At 41.5% G+C, this 20086-nt stretch overlaps 1 protein-coding gene across 2 annotated transcripts; it reads left to right on the forward strand.

The window, feature by feature from the left end:
* The first annotated feature begins 2013 nt into the window (after nt 1-2013).
* Nucleotides 2014-18672, forward strand: ZFP28 (ZFP28 zinc finger protein). Of its 2 annotated transcripts, XM_023184338.1 has the most exons (9): nt 2276-2309; nt 2707-2798; nt 9278-9411; nt 9661-9787; nt 9962-10057; nt 11114-11277; nt 11920-12034; nt 12363-12458; nt 15558-18672. In XM_023184338.1, the coding sequence occupies exons 4-9, from the start codon at nt 9754-9756 to the stop codon at nt 17264-17266; spliced, it is 2214 nt and encodes a 737-aa protein (XP_023040106.1). In that variant the 5' UTR covers nt 2276-2309; nt 2707-2798; nt 9278-9411; nt 9661-9753; the 3' UTR covers nt 17267-18672. The 2 variants fall into 2 exon arrangements, with proteins under 2 accessions (XP_023040105.1, XP_023040106.1); XM_023184337.2 differs by lacking the exon at nt 9278-9411 and having other exon boundaries at nt 2014-2309.
* Nucleotides 18673-20086: the final 1414 nt, after the last annotated feature.

Genomic DNA, 20086 nt, shown 5'->3' on the forward strand with positions numbered 1-20086 from the left:
TAGGAATAAAGACAAAGACAAGAGAGTATATTTGGAAGAAGGGATATGGGGGCTCCTTGCTTCTAGTGAACAAGGGCCCTGAGCTTTTACAGCCCTTCATATTTATTACATAGAGTGAATAGGGAGAAGCGGGGGTGGTTGTCGGTCGGTAGCTTGACTTACAGCAGGCTTGCAAGACTGCATCTTCAAACAATAGGCTCTAGATGTCCCATTAGATAACCTCAAGGAACATGGCGCCAGGAAGTGATTGCCTTCAGCAAACCTTCTGGTGGCAGGCACAGAAGCAAGTTTGCCCACATTCTGCATTCATGATAAACAGTTTGCTGTTTGATCATATAGCCTCCAGTGGAATGTTGAGTTGGTCACAATCCCTTTGCCAGGTCTCTACAGCTGTTCTACCTGTTGACATCCTGTGTCATACCCAAGCAGGAAGAAGGTTGTGTGAGATGACAACAGGCCAGAGTTACATGCCAGCTGTGTCTCTCTCCACACACCCACCAAACCCCCAGCAAATCTGTACTTAAATTTCACTGGTTACAGAGCCACTACTCCTTACAAGGAGACTGGGGAGGTGAGCATTATAAGCCGGGCAGATGGCCACTTGAAGAGCATCAGTGTTCTGCTGCGGAAGGAGTGCAAAATAGACACTGGAGAGACCACTAGCAGTGTCTGCCACAGCTGTTACATGGCTAGGTCCACCTGACTCGGAAACTAAACCTTTTCTATGAGACTGAAGTGCTTTGCAGAGAAATGCTGGGCTTGTCCTTTCTGCTGCTTGTGGCTCTCAGTCACCCTTGGATTCAGAGATAGAAGTCATCTTAATTCCATCACTGAGGCCAGGAAACCTGACGGAAATCAATTCAAGAGTAAGGAGACCAGGCGTCCAGTGTGACTGGGCATGCAGGGGTCAGTGTCTCTGTGATGACTGGTAACAGCATCACTGCCTGTGAGCCAACAAGGCCCTTGGCTCCCAGGATGAAGCTCTCCGGCTCTGATAAGGCCCCTGGGGGAGAGACCGGTCCTAAACATGTACAAGAATAAATCCATCAGCTAACTTCAAATCGTGATTCACACAAGAAGGGAACTTCAAGAGGTCACCAGGGCTGGTATTTTTGAAACGTTAGGCAGCCCTCTCTGAGGCGGTGACAAGTGAACGGCATAAAGGAGCCAGCCCTGACGAAAATTTGGGGTTAGACTATTCCGACCCAGCACGTGCATATACATAGGTTACAAAATAGAAAATGGTATTTTGGAGGATGGGAGGCCCGTGTAGCCAGAGAGAATGGGAGAAGGTGAGGGCGCACCCAAAACCAATCCCACAAGCTCTCTACACCTCTTGCTAGCCCACACACATGCCCCATCAGAGTCATCCTCCGGACTCCGGAGGCACCCAGGATTGCCCTTCCCTTCCCCGTCGGCAGTGACGCTCCAGCAAGGAGCTGACGCCCAGGCCCTCACACCTGTCACAGCCAAGCACCCTTTTTCTCCACAAGCCCCTCCTCACCCGGCCTGCGGCTGCGCCTACGCGACTCCCAAAAGCCTTTGGGGCGTGGGTGTGTAGTCAGGGCGGCCTCTGCTTCCGGTCACACCCAGGCCCGGCGTTGGCGACCAACCACTTATGCGGCGCTGCGGTCCAGGGACAAGTGGGAGCGACCCGCAGAGGGCAGGACCGACGGGCGTTAAGTAGGCCCGGGGCCAAACCGTATCTTGCAACATGAGCTCCGAGGACCGCCGCTTCTGTCCCTGCTTCGGACTACGCTTCCCAGCGGGCGTTGCGCGGAGGTCCCGCCCACTTCCGGCGGCGCTGGCTGCGCACTGGGAGCGGGTCGGGCAGGGCTGCGCATGGCGGCGGGGAGGGGCGGGGCGGCGGGGAGGGGTTGGGAGGGGTAGGGAGGGGTTGGGAGGGGTAGGGAGGGGTTGAGAGGGGTTGGGAGGGGCGGGGCGCGGCCGGGGGCGGGACGGCTCCGCGGCGCGGCCCCGTGGATGCCGAGGCTTGGGGGAGCGCGCGCGGTTCTGTGTGCTGGGCGTGGCGGGCGGGTGTGGCCATGGGTGTGGGTCTGTGAGGGACCGGCCGGGAGGGCGTCGCGCGGCCTCGGGTGACATGCGTGGGGCGGCGAGCGCGGGTGCTCGCGAGCCGACGCAGCTCCGGGGTAGAGGCGCCCCCCGCACAAAGCCCCGGGCGGGCCGAGGCCTGACGACAGGGACTCCAGCCACCTTGGCCCTCCCTGCCCGGGGAAGGCCGCGCTCAAGGAATGGCCTCGCAACCAAAGGCCAGCGAGGAGCGGCCACTACGGGGTCTGGGCACAGAGGTGAGAGTGACAGGTGTTTGGGGCCGGGCGGACAGGGACGAATTCATCTCGGGATGAGATCTGGGAGGGGGCTGGGCTCTCGGGGACCAGTTGCTGGAGAACTGTGCCCCTGGTCTTTGAAGCTGGTGGAGCGGGGGAATCTGAAGATTTGGAAGCTCAGCTGACTCAGAGCGCCAAGCCACGGTAAAAGGGTGTTGACTTTCCCAGGGTGACTCTAACTAGACACTTTTCCTGTTTTCGTGCTCTCAGGGAGAAAAAAAAACTATCTCTATGTTGTGGCAGTTCCTAGGAATGGGGTAATGACCTGATCCCACCTGCTCATGCAGGAAGGGACGTTTCTAGGCTGGTGATTTGGGACTGTGTAGACCTGGTCTCTAGCTACTCCCTTCTCTTCCAGCTCTGCCTTCCAGGGACACTGCTCTTCTCAAGGAGAGAAACCAGAAGCTGGAGGCTGCGGGGACAGGAATTGAACCTAAAGCCATGCCCCAGGTGAGTTGGCATTTCATCTTTCGTCTCTGAAATGCAGTCTTGCTTTTCGGGACTTAATGTTGTTTATTTTCTTGAAAGTTTTCAGTTTAAGAGACCTGTTTGGGTGCGGGTTTCTATTTCTTCACATTCTAGTGAAGTGATGGGCTACAGGGAAAAGCTTAAGCTGCCCAGGGCCTCCATGCCTGCTGCTTCTTCATTCCAGTCAGCCTTCATTCTTGATTGATGAAATGAGTCAGTCTCTCCCTTGTACCGCGTTTCTCAGAGGCACTCTGATGAAGGAAGGGTGCTCCTTGAGGAACACGGCAGACCCTTCCTTCTGCTATACGTGGTTTTTTCGGTGACCACTTTGTGCCAGCCACTGGACAAATCAATAGCTAAGCCCCTTTCCCTGCTCTGGAGCTCACAGCCTGTTGACCCAATGTCAAGGAAACAAGCAAGATTCTAGAATGTGATCATCCTTGGGCCAAGTATTATGAGCGAGGACTACAAGGTGCTCCTGACTTCCAGCCTCTTGTAGCGGAAGGGTAGGCGTATTTACCAAGGAGGTGAGTTTTGAGCCTTGCCTTGAAGGGAGAGAAGATGTTTGGGAGGCACAGTAAAGACAACATTTTAGGGAGAGGAGGTGCAATATGAAAGGCTTTCTTTTTCCCACTTGACTTTGTGGCTTTAAAAAATGCCAATAAATAGTTGTGTTTGTTTCTGTTGGCTGTGTCCCATAAATATCATAGCTAGCTCATTAATAGATGAACCATTTCACTTCCACTGGGGCGTCAAAAAATGTATGTACAGATGATTCCACTTCCGGCTGACCTGCCCAAACTGCTCTTAAGCGGGTTACTGTGATCTTCACATTACCAGATGCAGTGCTCAATTCTTAGTCTTTTTTGGCCATCATTGGGATTTGAAATAGCTCAGAGGTTGGCAAACTAGTGCTGAATGAGGGCACAGCACAAAGTATGTTAGGCTTTGAAAGTCTCTGCTGTGCCTACTCCTTTCTGCTCTGATAGAGCTAAAGTAGCCAAAGAATGAATGGATGGGCTGTGTTCCAGTAAAACTTTATTTACAAAAACAGGTGGCTGCCAATCCTTCAAATAGTTCATCCCTGTCCTTCAATAGGCTCCCTTTTTCCCTTGGCTACTAGGATCCCACACTCATCTGACTTTCATCTTCCTGACTTCTCAGTTTTGGCCACAGTTCTTACTCACCTCCCTGACCTGGAACAGAGTGTGCCTCAGCACTCTGCTCCTGGCCCTTCCTTTGTTGTCTCCTGGGGATATTAGCCTGTTCCTTGTCTGTAAAACCTACTCACATGGTGCCTCCTCCCAAATTCACATTGTGAGCGCAAACCTCTCCTCTGAGCTGCGGGCCTGTGTATCCTGCTCCACTCCTCTGCCTGGGTGTCTAATAGGTAACTCAAGCCAGCCTGTCCAGACCCGAAGTCCTGAGAGTCTCCCATGAACCAGCTCCTCCCACAGCTTGAGTCCTAGTCAGTGGCCGTTTCATCCTCTCAGTTACTCAGTCCAAAAACCTGTCATTATTGTCTCATTTCCTTCCGTCTCCTTCCGTATTTGGTCCTGTTGCAAATCCTGTCAGTTCTTTTTGCAAATTATGTGCAGAATCTGGCAGTTTTCATCACATCTGTCACCACGAACAGGTCCAAGTCCTCCTATCTCTTACTGTCGGCTTCTTGACTGTGCTTCTGTGACCTCCTGCTTCTGCTCATGCTCCCCACAGCCCCTTCCCTATGAGCAGCCAGAAGGGTCTATTCAAACATGTCACCTTGTGTCACGCTTCGTAGGCAAGGATTTGGGGCAGTTTTGCCCCAATGTTTGATACAGAAAATATTTGGTGGATGAATGTTTGAATATAGTCTTAAAGTTCTCTTGTGGCCAGTGTTTTGATATTTAGTGTAGTGTTAGAATAGTCATTTTTATACCTGAAAATGTGCTTCGTCCCTGATTTTTTTTTTTTTTTTTTTTTTGATTTTTGCTTTTAGAGACAGGGTCTCACTCTGTCACCCACTCTGTCACACAGTCATAGCTAATCGTAGCCTCAAACTCCGGGCCTCAAGCAATCCTCCCATCTTGGCCTCCCAAGGAGCTGGAATTGTGGGTGTGAGCCACCATGCCCAGCCCCTGATTATTTTGTGTGAATACATTCCTAGAAGTTTTTCTTTCCTCATGGATTAAGGTTTCCTAAGCTTATGTGAAATCAGAATACTTCTAAAATTATTATTTTGGATAGAACAGCAGTGGTGCCTCAAAAGCTATAATTCATGCTTTGAAAAAATGCATGCTTTGAAAAAAATGTACACTTCATCAGGAAAAATAGTTATTACCAAATAAATGTTTATTCATATGTTTTAAAAGTTAACTGAATTGCATTGAAACAAATCTTTTTAGTGTATTTTTTCTATAAAGTACTTCCTATTCATTCTTTTCTATGAAATTTCAACAGAAATATTTTTCTGAAAGTGTAAAGTTGCTTTTATTTTTTGTTGGTTTGTATTCTTTTAATGTCTCTTATCTTCGTGTGTCTGTGTGCGTGTTTATATATTATATATAATTATATATGTATATATGTATGTATATATGTAATATAGGTATATGTAATACAGAATATATGTAATGTGTGTTTACATATATAATATAGTTTATAAACATGCATACACATTATATATAATGTATTATATATACGTATAAATTATACATATATAATATATAATATATATTAAGTTACATATAAAATATTACATATATACATATATATTATATGTATACTTTTATATATGTATATGTATATATAATTTTTTTTAAGGGATGGGAGTCTCACTGTTTTGTCCCAACTGGAGTATATTGGCTATTTTCAGCACAATTATAGTGTGCTACAGCCTCAAACTCCTGGGCTCAAGGAATTCTCCTGCCTCAGCCTTCTGAGTAGCTGACCTATAGGCATGTGCCACCATACCCAGTTAATATGTATATTAAGATGAGTTAACTTACATCAGATGCCTGCATCAGGAGTAGATTCTGTGCCTGTATAATGTTTTCTCTGTGGTATAGTGTAAAAATGTGAAACCCGTTTTGAAGTCTGCATATTTATGTTGCAGCAACAGGAATAAGAACAGGACCTGCACATTTGACAATGTTTTGTCTCCATCTAAATTAAGTAGGTTGATGGAGACATCAGTTAGGGAAAGTTCGTTTTATTTTTATCTGAAAACGTGTTTTCTACTGGAACTTGTTTCACTGTCAGGGTGAATGGATACTAAGTATTACTGCTATTATCAGAGTGGAAAGTTTTAATAGAAGTAGAATGGCAAAGTGGTCAAAGGTCATGGACTAGGTTCACATGCTAGCTCTAGCATCTAATCACTGCATAACCTTCAGGCAACTCAAATGACCACATTTTCTTCATCTATAAAATGAGGAAAATAATTAGACCTGCCTCAAGCAGTTCTTGTAAGGATTAAGTTGTGTATAGTGCCTAAAACGAGGTACGTGGCACACAGTAAGGGCTTACTAGTGTTAGCTGGCAGCATCCTCATGTCATCATGATGGTTTTAGAAATTTACAGGCAAGACACTTAGATGGCGTACTTTAAAAAAAAAAGTGTATAATATAGGACAGAACTGGGCAAATTATGGCCTATGGGCCAAATCCAGCCCACCACCACCTCCTTTTGTGTGGCCCACAAGCTACAAATGAGTTTTACATTTTTCAGTGGTTGAAAAAAATCAAAAGAAGAATACATGAAAATTAAATTAAAGTCACATTTTGGTGTGCATAAAAAAAATTTCATTGTAGCACAACATACTTGTTTGTTTATATATTATCTGTGATTGCTTTTGTGCTACAGTGGCAAAATTGAAGAGTTGTGGCCGAGGCCATGTGGCCCACAAAGCCTAAAATATTTACTTTCTGGCTCTTTACAGAAACACTTTGCTGACACCTGAAGTGGAGGTTAAGAGCATGGACTGTGGAGTCAGACTCCTGGGTTCAAAACCCAGCTCTACAGTTGACTGACTGTGATCCTGGGCATGTTACAGCTCAGCATTTCCTCATCTGTAAAATGGGAATAGTAATAGTACTGACTATTAGGATCGTTGTGAGGATTAAATAAGCTAATATATAAGTATATAGAATAGTGTCTGAAGTGTTGTAAGTGCTTTCAGCTATTGTTATTGTTGTTATTTACAGTAAAAGACATTTTTAAAACAAAAGTCATTGATTCTGTGCATAAAGAGCTGTCCGAAAAAACAGAAAATGTCTTAGGAGGATGTATGTATGTTGCTAAAGTTGGGTCCCTCTACGTGATTAAATTGAAGGCATGTAACCAGTGATACAAAAGCAGATCACTAATGCATAAACAGGATCAGCCTGGGAAACTAGGATTGATTCTTCTTGGCAAGCAAATAAGTTCCTCTTCTTTTATGCCAAGATGCTTCAACTTGCAAAATTATTGCTGAGAGCTGACCAGCATTTGTTTTGACTAGCTTGCTCAGGTAGCCATATTAGTGTGTCTTTTGCTCAAGGACATTAAGCAGTTCTTGGCTGTTTCCTGCAAGTATTACCTCGTGGTTTACACTGCAGGGGGCCTTTCAGTCCCTGGCTTAGGAGATTTCTCCATCATGAGTTTGCCATCGAGAGTATAGCTCTGCAGTTGACTGATTCAACTACTTCTGCAGTTGATCTTCACTCAAATCAGGATATCACTTACAAAACCCTTTTGACCTATCTTTACACAATTCAGTTAAAAATGTCCTTAAAGTTTGGTAGCAGGTTGAAGAACATGTGATTGTGTATTATTCAGCAGAAATTCAAACCTCAAAGGGACTTTTGTTTCTAGTAGAATAATGTGAATCTTTAAAAGGTTCAGCTCTTGGTTGGTGTTGTGGTTTGTTAAGTGAGGTATTTAAATTAGGTTTTATGTAGTCAGATGCAGCATGGTGAGGAACACTCAGAGCAGAATGGCAAAAAGATTGTGTATTACTCACAGATTCCAGAGAACGGTGACCAGCACACCTTGCGGGGCTTACTGAAGGGGCCCAGAGACATTCAAGACACACATGCCCAGACAAAGGGTGGGGACCAAGAGGGAGGGAGGGACCTGTGGGCTGGAGCCTTTATTGGGGTCCAGGGCATTATCTAGGTGTGTTTCCCAAGACAGGGTTGGCTTGGATACTTTGAAGGGAGCTCAAGGCTCAGTAAGAGAACTTGAAGGTTACATTATCAGGTTCACCAGGCTTCATGCAGATGTACAGTGGTCAGTTCATAGTATGGGGCCTTTTCTATCTAGAACATACAAATGGGGACTGGGCAAGGACTGCCTGAACACATATAGGTCAAGGGTGACAAGCAGAGGGAGCATCCCTATGAATGAGAGTTATGACAGTCAATCAGCATCATCATATCATCATAAGTCATGTTCACTGCATGCTTCCATTGTGCCTTGCACGTTCTAAGTGCTGTGTATGTATTGCCTCATTTAATCCAAAACGTAATCTATAAGGTTGGTATTGTTGCTTTTTCCATTTTATAGCTGGGGAACTGAGGCACAGAGGCATTAGGTAACCAAGTGAGGTTTCGTAATTCAGCTTTCATTTCAGTTTAGACTTGGAAAATCCCACAGCTGCTAGTCATTTAAATCTGCCTTCTGTTGGCCACGGGTTCCTGGGATTAGAGTTGCAACTGAATAAATGTTTAAAATACATTGGAACGTATCAGAGTTGTAGGCTAAAACTGTAAAACTACGCTGCATAAAAACCTGCCAGCAGGAGCTGAGCAGCCCATCTTGCCCGTCGGTCAGGAAAATCCTGCTCATGCCGAGCTGTTAGCAAACGTGCTCCTGATGGCTCCTCATAATGCCTAGCTTCTCCAACACGGCACCTTGGTTCTTAAAGGCATTTCATTAATTTAAAACATTATAGTGTTTTTCATTCTTATTACATATTCATTTTAGAAAAAGAATATTGCTAGATTTTTTTAAACGAACGTCTACTGAACACTAACAGTAAAAATAGAAATTCTTAGAACCCAGTTTAGTCATGAATAATATTGATGCTTTGAGGTTCATCTCAAGTTTATTGACCCATTCTTACGCTGCTTCAGGCCACTCAAATGTCCCCATGTTGGACAGTGCTATAGTACCTATTGTGCATAGAACAAGTTAGTCTTCATTATTTATAGTTTTGAATTGATGTCAGGGGTTTTTCTTGCGGCTGCCTCCTTTCACCTCCACAAAACTGCAAGTTCTCCAAAGGCAGGGACTGTCTCCATATTTTTCTCTTTTCCCTGGAGTTTAAGACAGAATGAGGCTAGCTGTATAATACCTAACTAGATCTCCAGAGTACTGAGTTTATAGTCTCCTACTCAAAATGAAGACAAGGACTCTTTAGACCCCTATGTTAGTTTGTTAGGGCTGCCAGAACAAATACCACAGAGTGGGTGTCTTAAACAACAGAAATTTCTTTTCTCAAGGTTCTGGAGGCTGGAAGTCCAAGATCAAGGTGCCTGCAGGTTTGGTTTCTCCTGAAGCCTCTCTCCTTGGCTTGCAGACGGCCGTCTTCTCCCTGTGTCCTCACGTGGCCTTTTCCCTGTGCCTGCACACCGTGGTATCTCTTCCTCTTTTAATAAGGACACCAGTCAGATTGGGTTAGGGCCCCACCCATATGACCTCATTTAACCCTAATTACCTCTTTGAAGGCCCTGTCTCTAAATACAGTCACATTCAAAAGTACCGGGGAATAGGACTTTAATGTAGGCGTTTTGTCGGGGGACACATTTCTTTCTATAACAGCCCCCCCCCAGTCATGTTGGGGCATGAGCACTGGTTGAGCAAGAACATGGTTATATCATTTCAGGGCTTGGTCACATTTGGGGATGTGGCCGTAGATTTCTCCCAAGAGGAGTGGGAGTGGCTGAACCCCAATCAGAGGAACTTGTACAAGAAGGTGATGTTGGAGAACTACAGGAACCTGGCATCGCTGGGTAAGGGCTCCCACCCCTTTTTCCACCCCTCACCCTACCCACTTCCTTGACTAAGAAGCCTTTCATGCCTTTATCACCAAGACCTGCACTGCCCTCTCGCGTCAAGCCAAGGGGACTGCATCTCAGTCTGGACAGCCACACAGTATGTGACCAGGTTGTTTTTTATGTGTCTAGGACTTTGTGTTTCTAAGCCCGATGTGATCTCCTCATTGGAACAAGGAAAAGAGCCTTGGACAGTGAAGAGAAAAATGATAAGAGCCTGGTGCCCAGGTGAGTGTGGGAGAACCAAGTAGGGTGAGGCCACTGCTGGTCACAGTTCAGCTGCCTCAGACACACAGCATCTTCAGCAGACTCTTCCTAAGCCTCTTGCAGTATCTGTTATTTATACTATTTGGGAATACAGAAATTTCAACTACAGCTTTATTTCCAGAACAGCAAATTATCAAGTAAGACAAGGAATTAGAATTATAGATTTCTTTCAGAGGTTTTATCCTAATAGGAAATGGTAACAGATTCTAAAGAACTGAGAATCTTACAAGGTTTCTTTGTTCAATTCACATTTAAAGGGAACGCTTGCATTGACACCAGGACAAGTTACTGACAGTTATAAATTAAAGTGACTCACATGGGTCATCATATGGCATCAGAGAACAAGAATGTTTGTGTGAAGTTTCCAATTTAACATCATATGAAATCACATACTTCAAGCTAGTTTAATGACATAAAACTGTTTTTTCTTCCTGCAGATCCTTCATCTCTTGTTGAGACTAGTTAATTATGAAGACTTACATTTTTAAGGCCAGGATCTGGACTTTTATTAGTTAGCATTGTAATAAAAAAAAAAAGGAGGTATATAGAAATAGAGATGAAATTTTTGCTAGATGAAATGGAGAGTGAAAAAGAGTTGACTTAAAGCTGAAATAAGGATCATATAGCAGTTTTCTTCTATAGCCTCCACTTTCTGTTTATATTAGACATTTTATTGTACATTTTTTTTGTGTGTGAGCTCCCTTCTCTCTTGATTTTTAATTGCTTTGTCCAGTCTTCTGCTAAAAACATAATGTGAACTCTTGTTCAACTTTTAGGTGGGAAAGGTCTTATTGTGTCCTTTAGGACTGTGGCTACACAAATTTAGGAATGTAGGGTTGGTTGAATATTGCTAGTAATACAAGAAAGCTTTCAAAACGATTTGCTTTTCATTTTCTTCCATAAAAATAAGTGACTATCGTATGCTTTTTTGTGGCTTTTAATTTAATGGTTACATTTTGGAATTTTTCTTCATACTAACACGATAAAAGATATATTTGTCATCTTTATATCTTTCAGACTTGAAGACTGTGCGGAAGATCAAGGAGTTACCTCTCAAGAAGGACTTCTGTGAAGGAAAGCTATCCCAGGCAGTGATAACAGAGAGACTCACAAGCTATAATCTGGAGTACTCTCTGTTAGGGGAACACTGGGATTATGATGCTCTGTTTGACACACAGCCGGTAAGTCAGAAGACACATTTCAGGCAAGAGGAAGTATCCTTCATGAGGAAACTCTTGAGGGAAGAGACCATGACTACAGTAACTATAGGAGAAGTTTTCATTTGAATACAATACTTCTTATAGACAGATTATCCCCTCAGAACGGAGTGTGCCTAATCTCGATACACATAAGAACAGTGGAGGGGAAAACTGAGTTGTAATGAATTACAAACAAATCTGTCAAGGTCAGAAATGTTTGACTTGCGATGAATGTAAGAAAGCTTTGAGCAGAATATCGACCCCTCCTTTTCATCAAAGATTTCATACAATAGAAAAACTCTGTGGACTTGTTGAATAATTTGTATGAATATGGGAAAGCCTTCCGTCTGTGTTAAAAGGTTTATACTGTGTGTACGTTCATACTGTGCATAAGTATGACAAATTCTCCATAGCAGAAAGTTTCTCCTATTTTTCTGTGTTTTTCCCCAAACATATATACTATAACTAAGCCCTGTCATTATGTGACCTGGTGTACCAGAACTTAAGTTGCAGTTCTTGGTATGGAGTGCCTTTTTTGCAGTGTGTAGACACAGTCCATCCCACTGGGACCAGGTGGGTTCATGAACATGGTTTGATTTAAAAAACGTGCTTTTACCATTGCAGGGCTTGGTGACTATCAAAAACCTGGCTGTTGACTTCCCCCAGCAGCTACACCCAGTTCAGAAGAATTTCTGTAAGAATAGGATATGGGAGAACCATAGTGACCTGGGATCAGCAGGTAAGGATGTCCTTCTCCCATATCTGAATCTATCATCGGGTACCTCCATTTTCAAACCAGTTTTGAATTATGGAGGAGGGAGGGAGTGTCTTGTGACGTGCTGGCCTGAATTTTTGTTGTGGATTCCTAAGACAAGAATTTGGCATTTGTAGAGGTGAAAGATGGTGTCTTTGTTATGCTTAAAGCGTTATCTTCTGTGTCTTTCAGATCCTAGTCACCTGTTTTTCTGTTTCTTTCAGCGGTAACACTTTTCTATCAACAAGGAGTGGTTCTCAATTTTAGGATGCCAAGAGTATTGGCCAAACCTCCTCTCTTTTCACTTTTGCAGGACATTATGTGGCTAAGCCAGATTTAGTCTCTTTACTACAGCAAGAAAAGGAGCCCTGGATGGTGAAGCAAGAACTGACAGGAAGCCTGTTATCAGGTGAGTGCAGGAGAGCCTAGTGTGGAAAAGTCACTGTAAGAGAAAGCAGAGCTTTTATTAAAAAGGCTGCATCCTCACTAATATACAGTAGGAAACTTTACCAGGCTCTCCGGGTCTGGAAAGAAAATTGAACTCCAGGATTTCCAAATAATTCTTTCCTCCTCCTTTGTCCCCTTCTCTCCAGTAACTCCCATTTCCCTGCAGTTCCTTTTTTTCTTGACCGCTGGGACATGTATCATCCACTCACTTCCTTAAATGAGGAACTGGGACGTGTATCATCCACTCACTTCCTTTTCCGGACCCTGATGCACTTTTGAGCTGACTTCCAAAGGTTTTCTCTTCTATGGTTAAATAGCCTATTGTTTTCATCATGCATCCATTCCTGTGAGAACCACAAATTGAAAGTTATGTGACTGAGCCACTCTGCTGAGTATTGGCAGGCGATTGGAAACAGAGAATTGCACATAAATGTAAACCGTCAGTGAATTACTGTAATGGAAAAGATAAGACATGTTTATGGATAGCTTGCATGAAGTCGAGTTTGCAGAATTTCAAATAGGGCATTACAGAGACGAAGGAGATGTTGTTCCCAATGGCTTCTATGTTTTAGTAGGACAGGTGGGCAGAAGTTGAATTGCAAGAAGGCGGAAGTAAAGGATCTTTTCCTCTTGATACACAAGGGAAAGAAAGGAAACTTCCATAGAAATAATGGTTTGTAGAAAATGTAACTGTTTAGTTTGGCAAAAGAATAGAAAACCATGACCTTATCACAACATGCACCTTAGACCCATTTAGGTTAGGATAAACACATTTTTCACATAGTAGAAATTATAGTGTAAATTCAGTTATGCATTCACATGTTTTTCATGTGGATTCCACATTGTATATGTCATTGCTCAGCTAGGTTGCTTTACATTTCTTAGTGTTAAAGATAGAATAGATTTTTCAAGTTAAGTGAAAACTACATATTTTGGGGATTGCTGTATTCCTGGATATGAGCACCTGCTGGGCTCTGAGAGTTGTTTGTTTTTGGTGACTAGCAACAATTACAACAATTAGATGGATGAGTTTAATTGCATCTTGAAAGCATTGGTTATTTACATGAAAACTTGTGCTCATTATTTGTTGAAAGATTATACACTAAAATTATTCTTTTTTTATGAAAGTGAACTTTTTTTGTAAATTTGGTTTTTCTCTTATCTTTTTGTAAAATGTCTGTCATTCGTACCCACTTCTCTTGTGTGTTAAATATTTTCTTAACAGTCTCAGTGATTGCTGTGTATATAAGCATACTAATTCTATGATACATTGTCTCAAACTATTTTTCACCTATGGCAATAAGAGTTTTTAATTAGGTCTTTTAAAATTATGGCATGTAAAATTTTTCAATTTTTATATAGTCCAGTGTATTATTTCTAATGTGATTTATCCTATTTGTGTGCCTAACAACCTAACACATATAGTTCTACTTCATTTTTAATGACTATTTCGTATTATAACATACGAATATACATAATTTATTTAAATTATTTACTTTTGAGGATATTTAAACATTTAGGAGGTCTTCTCCAGTTTTTACCTATAATCAACAGTGGTCCAGTTTGTACATACCTTCTTGCTTACATGTCAGAATATTTCTTGAAGATATATGCTTGGAAATGAATTTGCATGGCCAAAGCATACATATTTTTAAAGTGTCATAGACATTTTGCAGTACCATTGGTAAAGAATATATGAGAATACTGTTTCTAGACATCACCAATATGGCTATTTTGTAGTTTAAAAAAAATTTTGCCACACTGCTAGATGAAAAATGTTTTATTTAATTTGCATTTCCCCAACTACTTATGATGTTGAGAATATGTGCACTTAAATCTATTTAGAGTTTGTATTCTATTCATAATATGTTTTTACTCATTACTCACATTTCCATTGGTTGTATATTTTCCTGTATTTATGCAACATTGATATGAATGCTTTTCTTTTATAAGTTTGATAAAATTTTCCCCCAATTTTCTGTGGTCTAGAAGTTTGCATATGGTATTTCTTACTATATAGTAGCTTAACTTGGGAGTTATCTTCATTTATAGAAGCATGTACTTTGTTGATTTTTTCATTTGTTTCACTCCTAGATTTTAAAAAATGAATAGATGTCCCATTTGAATAATATAATACATTTATTTGACCTTCTGTAACTTATTATTTCTCTCTCCTGTATCCCCTTCCTTCCTTTTCTTTCTTTCCTTCTCATTTTTCCCTTCTTTCCTTACCTTTCTCTTATCTTCTGTATTTTGCTGTGTGGTCTGTTTTATTTTACATATTTTTTACGTTTGTTTTATTTATATATTTTTATTATAGTAAAGGACACATAAAATTTAACCATTTTAAAGTGTACAATTCAGTGACCGTATATTATGTGAGGTGATATGTTAATTAGCTTGATTGTGGTAAACATTTCACCATGTATGAGCATATCAAAACATTTTATACCTTAAATATATACAATTTTTATTTGTAAACTGTGCCTCAATAAAGCTGGAAAAATATTTATTGCCAAAAAAAGAGAAAACGCAAGGCTTCATTGTGGAATGGCCAGAGAACTGAGGATGTTTTCAGGCTTGTGGAAGTAACCAGGAAAATGTGAAAATTATTATTGTTTTTTGAGTCAGAGACTGGCTCTGTTGCCCAGGCTGGAGTGCAGTGGCCTGATCATAGTTTACTGCCACGTCAACCTCCTAGGCGCAAGCAATCCTCCTGCCTTTACCTCCTGAGTAGCTGGGACTACAAGCACATACTACCATGCCTGGCTAATTTTTAAAAAAGTTTTTTAGAGATAGGGTCTTGCTGTGTTGTGGAGGCTGGTCTTGAACTCCTGGCCTCAAGTGATCTGCCTCAAGTGATCCGCCTCAGCCTCCCAAAGCACGGGGATTACTGGTGTAAGCCACTGTGCCTGGCCCTAAATGTAATAGTTTTTAGAGGTGTAAAATGTATGTTGATGAATTCACCAATCAGTGAATTAATTCACTAGTTTTCCTTTTGGCAGATTCCTTTTTCCTAGCACATGAAAAAGGAAATGTGTGTTTTCTTGGTATCTTTCAGGCCAGCGATCTGTACATGAGACCCAGGAATTATTTCCAAAGAAAGATTCATATGCTGAAGGAGAAACAGACAGAACTGCAAACACTAAACTTGAGTGTTCCAGTTTCAGAGAAAATTGGGATTCTGACTGTGTGTTTGGAAGGAAGCTTGCAGTAGGTCAAGAGACACAATTCAGGGAAGAGCCAATTACTCATAACAAAACCCTCTCTAAGGAAAGAGAACATACGTATAACAAATCTGGAAGATGGTTCCATTTGGACGTTTCAGAAGAGAAAGTTCATAATCGTGATTCAATTAAAAATTTTCAAAAAAGTTCAGTGGTAATAAAACAGACAGGCATCTATGCAGGAAAAAAGCTTTTCAAGTGTAATGAATGTAAGAAAACTTTTACCCAGAGCTCATCTCTTACTGTTCATCAGAGAATTCATACAGGAGAGAAACCTTATAAATGTAATGAGTGTGGAAAGGCCTTTAGTGATGGCTCGTCCTTTGCCCGACACCAGAGATGTCACACTGGCAAGAAGCCCTATGAGTGCATTGAGTGTGGGAAAGCTTTCATCCAGAACACATCCCTTATCCGTCACTGGAGATACTATCACACTGGGGAGAAACCCTTTGATTGCATCGATTGTGGGAAAGCCTTCAGTGACCACATAGGGCTTAATCAACACAGGAGAATTCATACTGGAGAGAAACCTTACAAATGTGATGTATGTCACAAATCTTTCAGGTATGGGTCCTCCCTTACTGTACATCAAAGGATTCATACTGGAGAAAAACCATACGAATGTGATGTTTGCAGAAAAGCCTTCAGCCATCATGCATCACTCACTCAACATCAAAGAGTACATTCTGGAGAAAAGCCTTTTAAGTGTAAAGAGTGCGGAAAAGCTTTTAGGCAGAATATACACCTTGCCAGTCATTTAAGGATTCATACTGGGGAGAAGCCTTTTGAATGTGGGGAGTGTGGAAAATCCTTCAGCATCAGTTCTCAGCTTGCCACTCATCAGAGAATCCATACTGGAGAGAAGCCCTATGAATGTAAGGTTTGTAGTAAAGCGTTCACCCAGAAGGCTCACCTTGCACAGCATCAGAAAACCCATACAGGAGAGAAACCATATGAGTGCAAGGAATGCGGTAAAGCCTTCAGCCAGACCACACACCTCATTCAACATCAGAGAGTTCACACTGGTGAGAAACCCTATAAATGTATAGAATGTGGGAAGGCCTTTGGTGATAACTCATCCTGTACTCAACATCAAAGACTGCACACTGGCCAAAGACCTTATGAATGTATTGAGTGTGGAAAGTCATTCAAGACAAAATCCTCCCTTATTTGTCATCGCAGAAGTCATACTGGAGAAAAACCTTATGAATGTAGTGCGTGTGGCAAAGCCTTTAGTCATCGTCAATCCCTCAGTGTACATCAGAGAATTCATTCTGGAAAGAAACCATATGAATGTAAGGAATGTAGGAAAACCTTCATCCAAATTGGACACCTTAATCAACATAAGAGGGTTCATACTGGAGAAAGATCTTATAACTATAAGAAAAGCAGAAAAGTCTTCAGGCAGACTGCACACTTAGCTCATCATCAGCGAATTCATACTGGAGAGTCGTCAACATGCCCCTCCTTACCTTCCACGTCAAATCCTGTGGATCTGTTTCCCAAATTTCTCTGGAATCCGTCCTCCCTCCCATCACCATAGCCTCAAGACGTCATTTCTTTATTTCCAGCAGTTTAAAACCCCATCTCCCTGCCCTTTTGTTTTCTTTTTGTCCCTTATTAGTTCTTCACATAAGTGTAAATGTAACTTATTCACTCCTCTTGTAAAACTTACAGTTTCTTTAATTGGTTAACGCGTGAGATGTGCTCAGCACACAATGTCTGGTCCATATTAAGTGCTCAGTAAACTTAGCTCTTTTAAAAACTTTGTATTTGAACATTGAAAAGTTACAGTAGTCAGCTCTGATAAAAAACGATGCAGTAGGATGAGGGTAGGAAAAAGCACATTTTAGATCAGGAACAGTGTTCTCCAGTAGTGGGTGAGGTTTTGCCTTTGTTGGTTTAAAACTTGGTTCTATAATGTCGAGTTAGTTTTGTGGCTTTCCATCTGACCCTGTGTGAATGTAAGGTGATGTGACCTTGTTGGTGAGAAAATTAAACTTTACATTTGACTTGATTTGTTTTAGAAAGTCTAGGGACCATGAATGAACAGGCCACCTGGGACAAATGAAATTTAAAAATCAGAAAAAAATGCAAGATTTATATGCATAAAGTTAAAACAACTGACATGTTACTCAAGAATTAGAAAACTTTGCAAGATTTGACCTGTTTAAAAATCACATTTATAAATGAACTGTATTAAAACTTTTAAGGAACCATTCATTGTGAGGTAAACTGATCCAGAGTAGGGGTCAGCAAACTATGACTCATGGCCACAGTCTCACTGACTGTTTTTGTATGGTCCATGATCTAGAATTTTTAAAAAATTTAAAGGGTTGAAAAAAGTGAAAAGAATATTTTCAACATGAAAATTATATGAAATTTAAGATTTGGCGTCTGTAAATAAAGTGTGGTTGGCTTCAGCCACACATTGATTTATACCTTGACCTTTGTACTAGGCTACAGCAGCAGAGTTGAGCAGTTGTGACAGGAGACCATGTGGCCTGCAGAGCCCAAATATGTACTGTCTGATCCTACACCGAAAATGTATGTGATCCTTGCTATGGAGCAGAGGTTATCAAACTAAAGCTCATGGGCCAAATCCTGTCTGCTGCTTGTTTTTGTAAATAAGAGTTTTATCAAACCACAGCCATGGTTACTTGTTTAGCTATTGACTACGGCTGCTTTAGACAACTGTGACAGACTATATCGCTCGCAAAACTTCAAATATTTCCTATCCTTTAACAGGAAGTTTGCCAACCTCTGCTCTAGAGAAAAATGTATAAAAGATTCTAATTTTATGAGGGTAATACAACTCTCACATCAAAAACAAGAAAACAAATGATAAAGGAACTCATTTATCAATAGAGGTGAAAGGAAATTATTAAACTATATTGAAAAATAAAGATGTCAATAAAAAGAGAAATGATATTTTTCTAGAAAAAATAATATTGCTGAAATGTTTGTAAGTTATAATTCAGTCCCAGTAAGATGTTTTCACTTTGACGGTAACAGGGAAGCATAATTAGGCAAGAATAGCAAGAATTTTTTTTTTTTTTGAGATGAGTTTCACTGTGTTGCCCAGGCTGGAGTGCCAGTGGCACAATCTCAGCTCACTGCAACCTCCGCCTCCTAGGTTCAAGCAGTTCCCTGCCTCAGCCTCCGAGTAGCTGGGATTACAGGCACCTGCCACCATGCCTGGCTAATTTTTGTATTTTTAGTAGAGACGGGGTTTCACCACCTTGGCCAGGCTGGTCTTGAACTCCTGACCTCGTGATCCACCCTCCTTGGCCTCCCAAAGTGCTGAGATTACAAGTGTGAGCCACCATGCTCGGCCAAGAATTTTTTTTTTTAAGAGATGGAGGCCTCAGTCTATCATCCAGGCTGGAGTGGAGTGCAGTGCTAAGATCCTAGCTCACTGTAACCTTAAATTTTTTTTTTGTATGGAGTGTGTTTCGTTTTGTTGCCCAGGCTGGTCTTGGGCTCCTTGCCTCAAGTGATTCTCCTGCCTCAGCCTTCCCTAAAATTTTTGAAATAGATTTCTTTGCATATGAGATTTTGGTATATAATAGCAGTATTATTTCAATGTCAGGGAAATGATGTTCTGACAATTTTATCCACCCTCTCCAAGAAAAAAGAAGCACATTTACACCTTACAGAGAAATATGCCTATCATATTTGACATATCTAATCATAAAATAACATGTTAGAGGCAAATGTAGAAAAAGGGAACTTTTTATCAAGTAGGACATGGAGTCCTAGAAGCCATAAAGAAATCTGAGAACAAGTTGGGCCATGCAACGATCTAACTTCAGCATGGTGAAAGGCACCAAAAACTTGTAAAAGACAATTGAAGGCAAATGTATGCAATTTAGAGAAAACAACAGAATGCTGTTATATATACAGAGCAGTGGGGAACAACTGGCCATACACACTGGTAGGCAAATCACCCTGAAGAATCCAAATGAATAAAGAAAATTTGTGAAATTCTTAACCTCATTAATCAGAAGAATATTAATGAAACCACATTTTCCTGGCTCTGAGGTAGATTACAATACAAAATGTGGATAATATCCAGGAATGGTGTTACTGTGGGAAAACAGGTCCTTGATCATTATTAGCAGTGTCACTTCATCCCCTATCTCCTTGGATAGCATGACCTACCAACATTTTAAATGTGAATTTTTTTCAAACAGTAATTCCAGATCTAGGAAGTTTATCTCATTGGAATAGATAGGTAGATATAAATAATGTTTTCTTGTAGAATTGTCTTAATTATGACAAATAGGAATTCAGTGCCCTACCAAGTGGATTAAACTGTAGTTATTCAGTACTGTGTTGTGCAGTTAGCAGAAAGCAGTTA

This window comes from Piliocolobus tephrosceles, chromosome 21 (assembly GCF_002776525.5).
Source record: "Piliocolobus tephrosceles isolate RC106 chromosome 21, ASM277652v3, whole genome shotgun sequence".
Lineage (NCBI taxonomy): Eukaryota > Metazoa > Chordata > Mammalia > Primates > Cercopithecidae > Piliocolobus > Piliocolobus tephrosceles.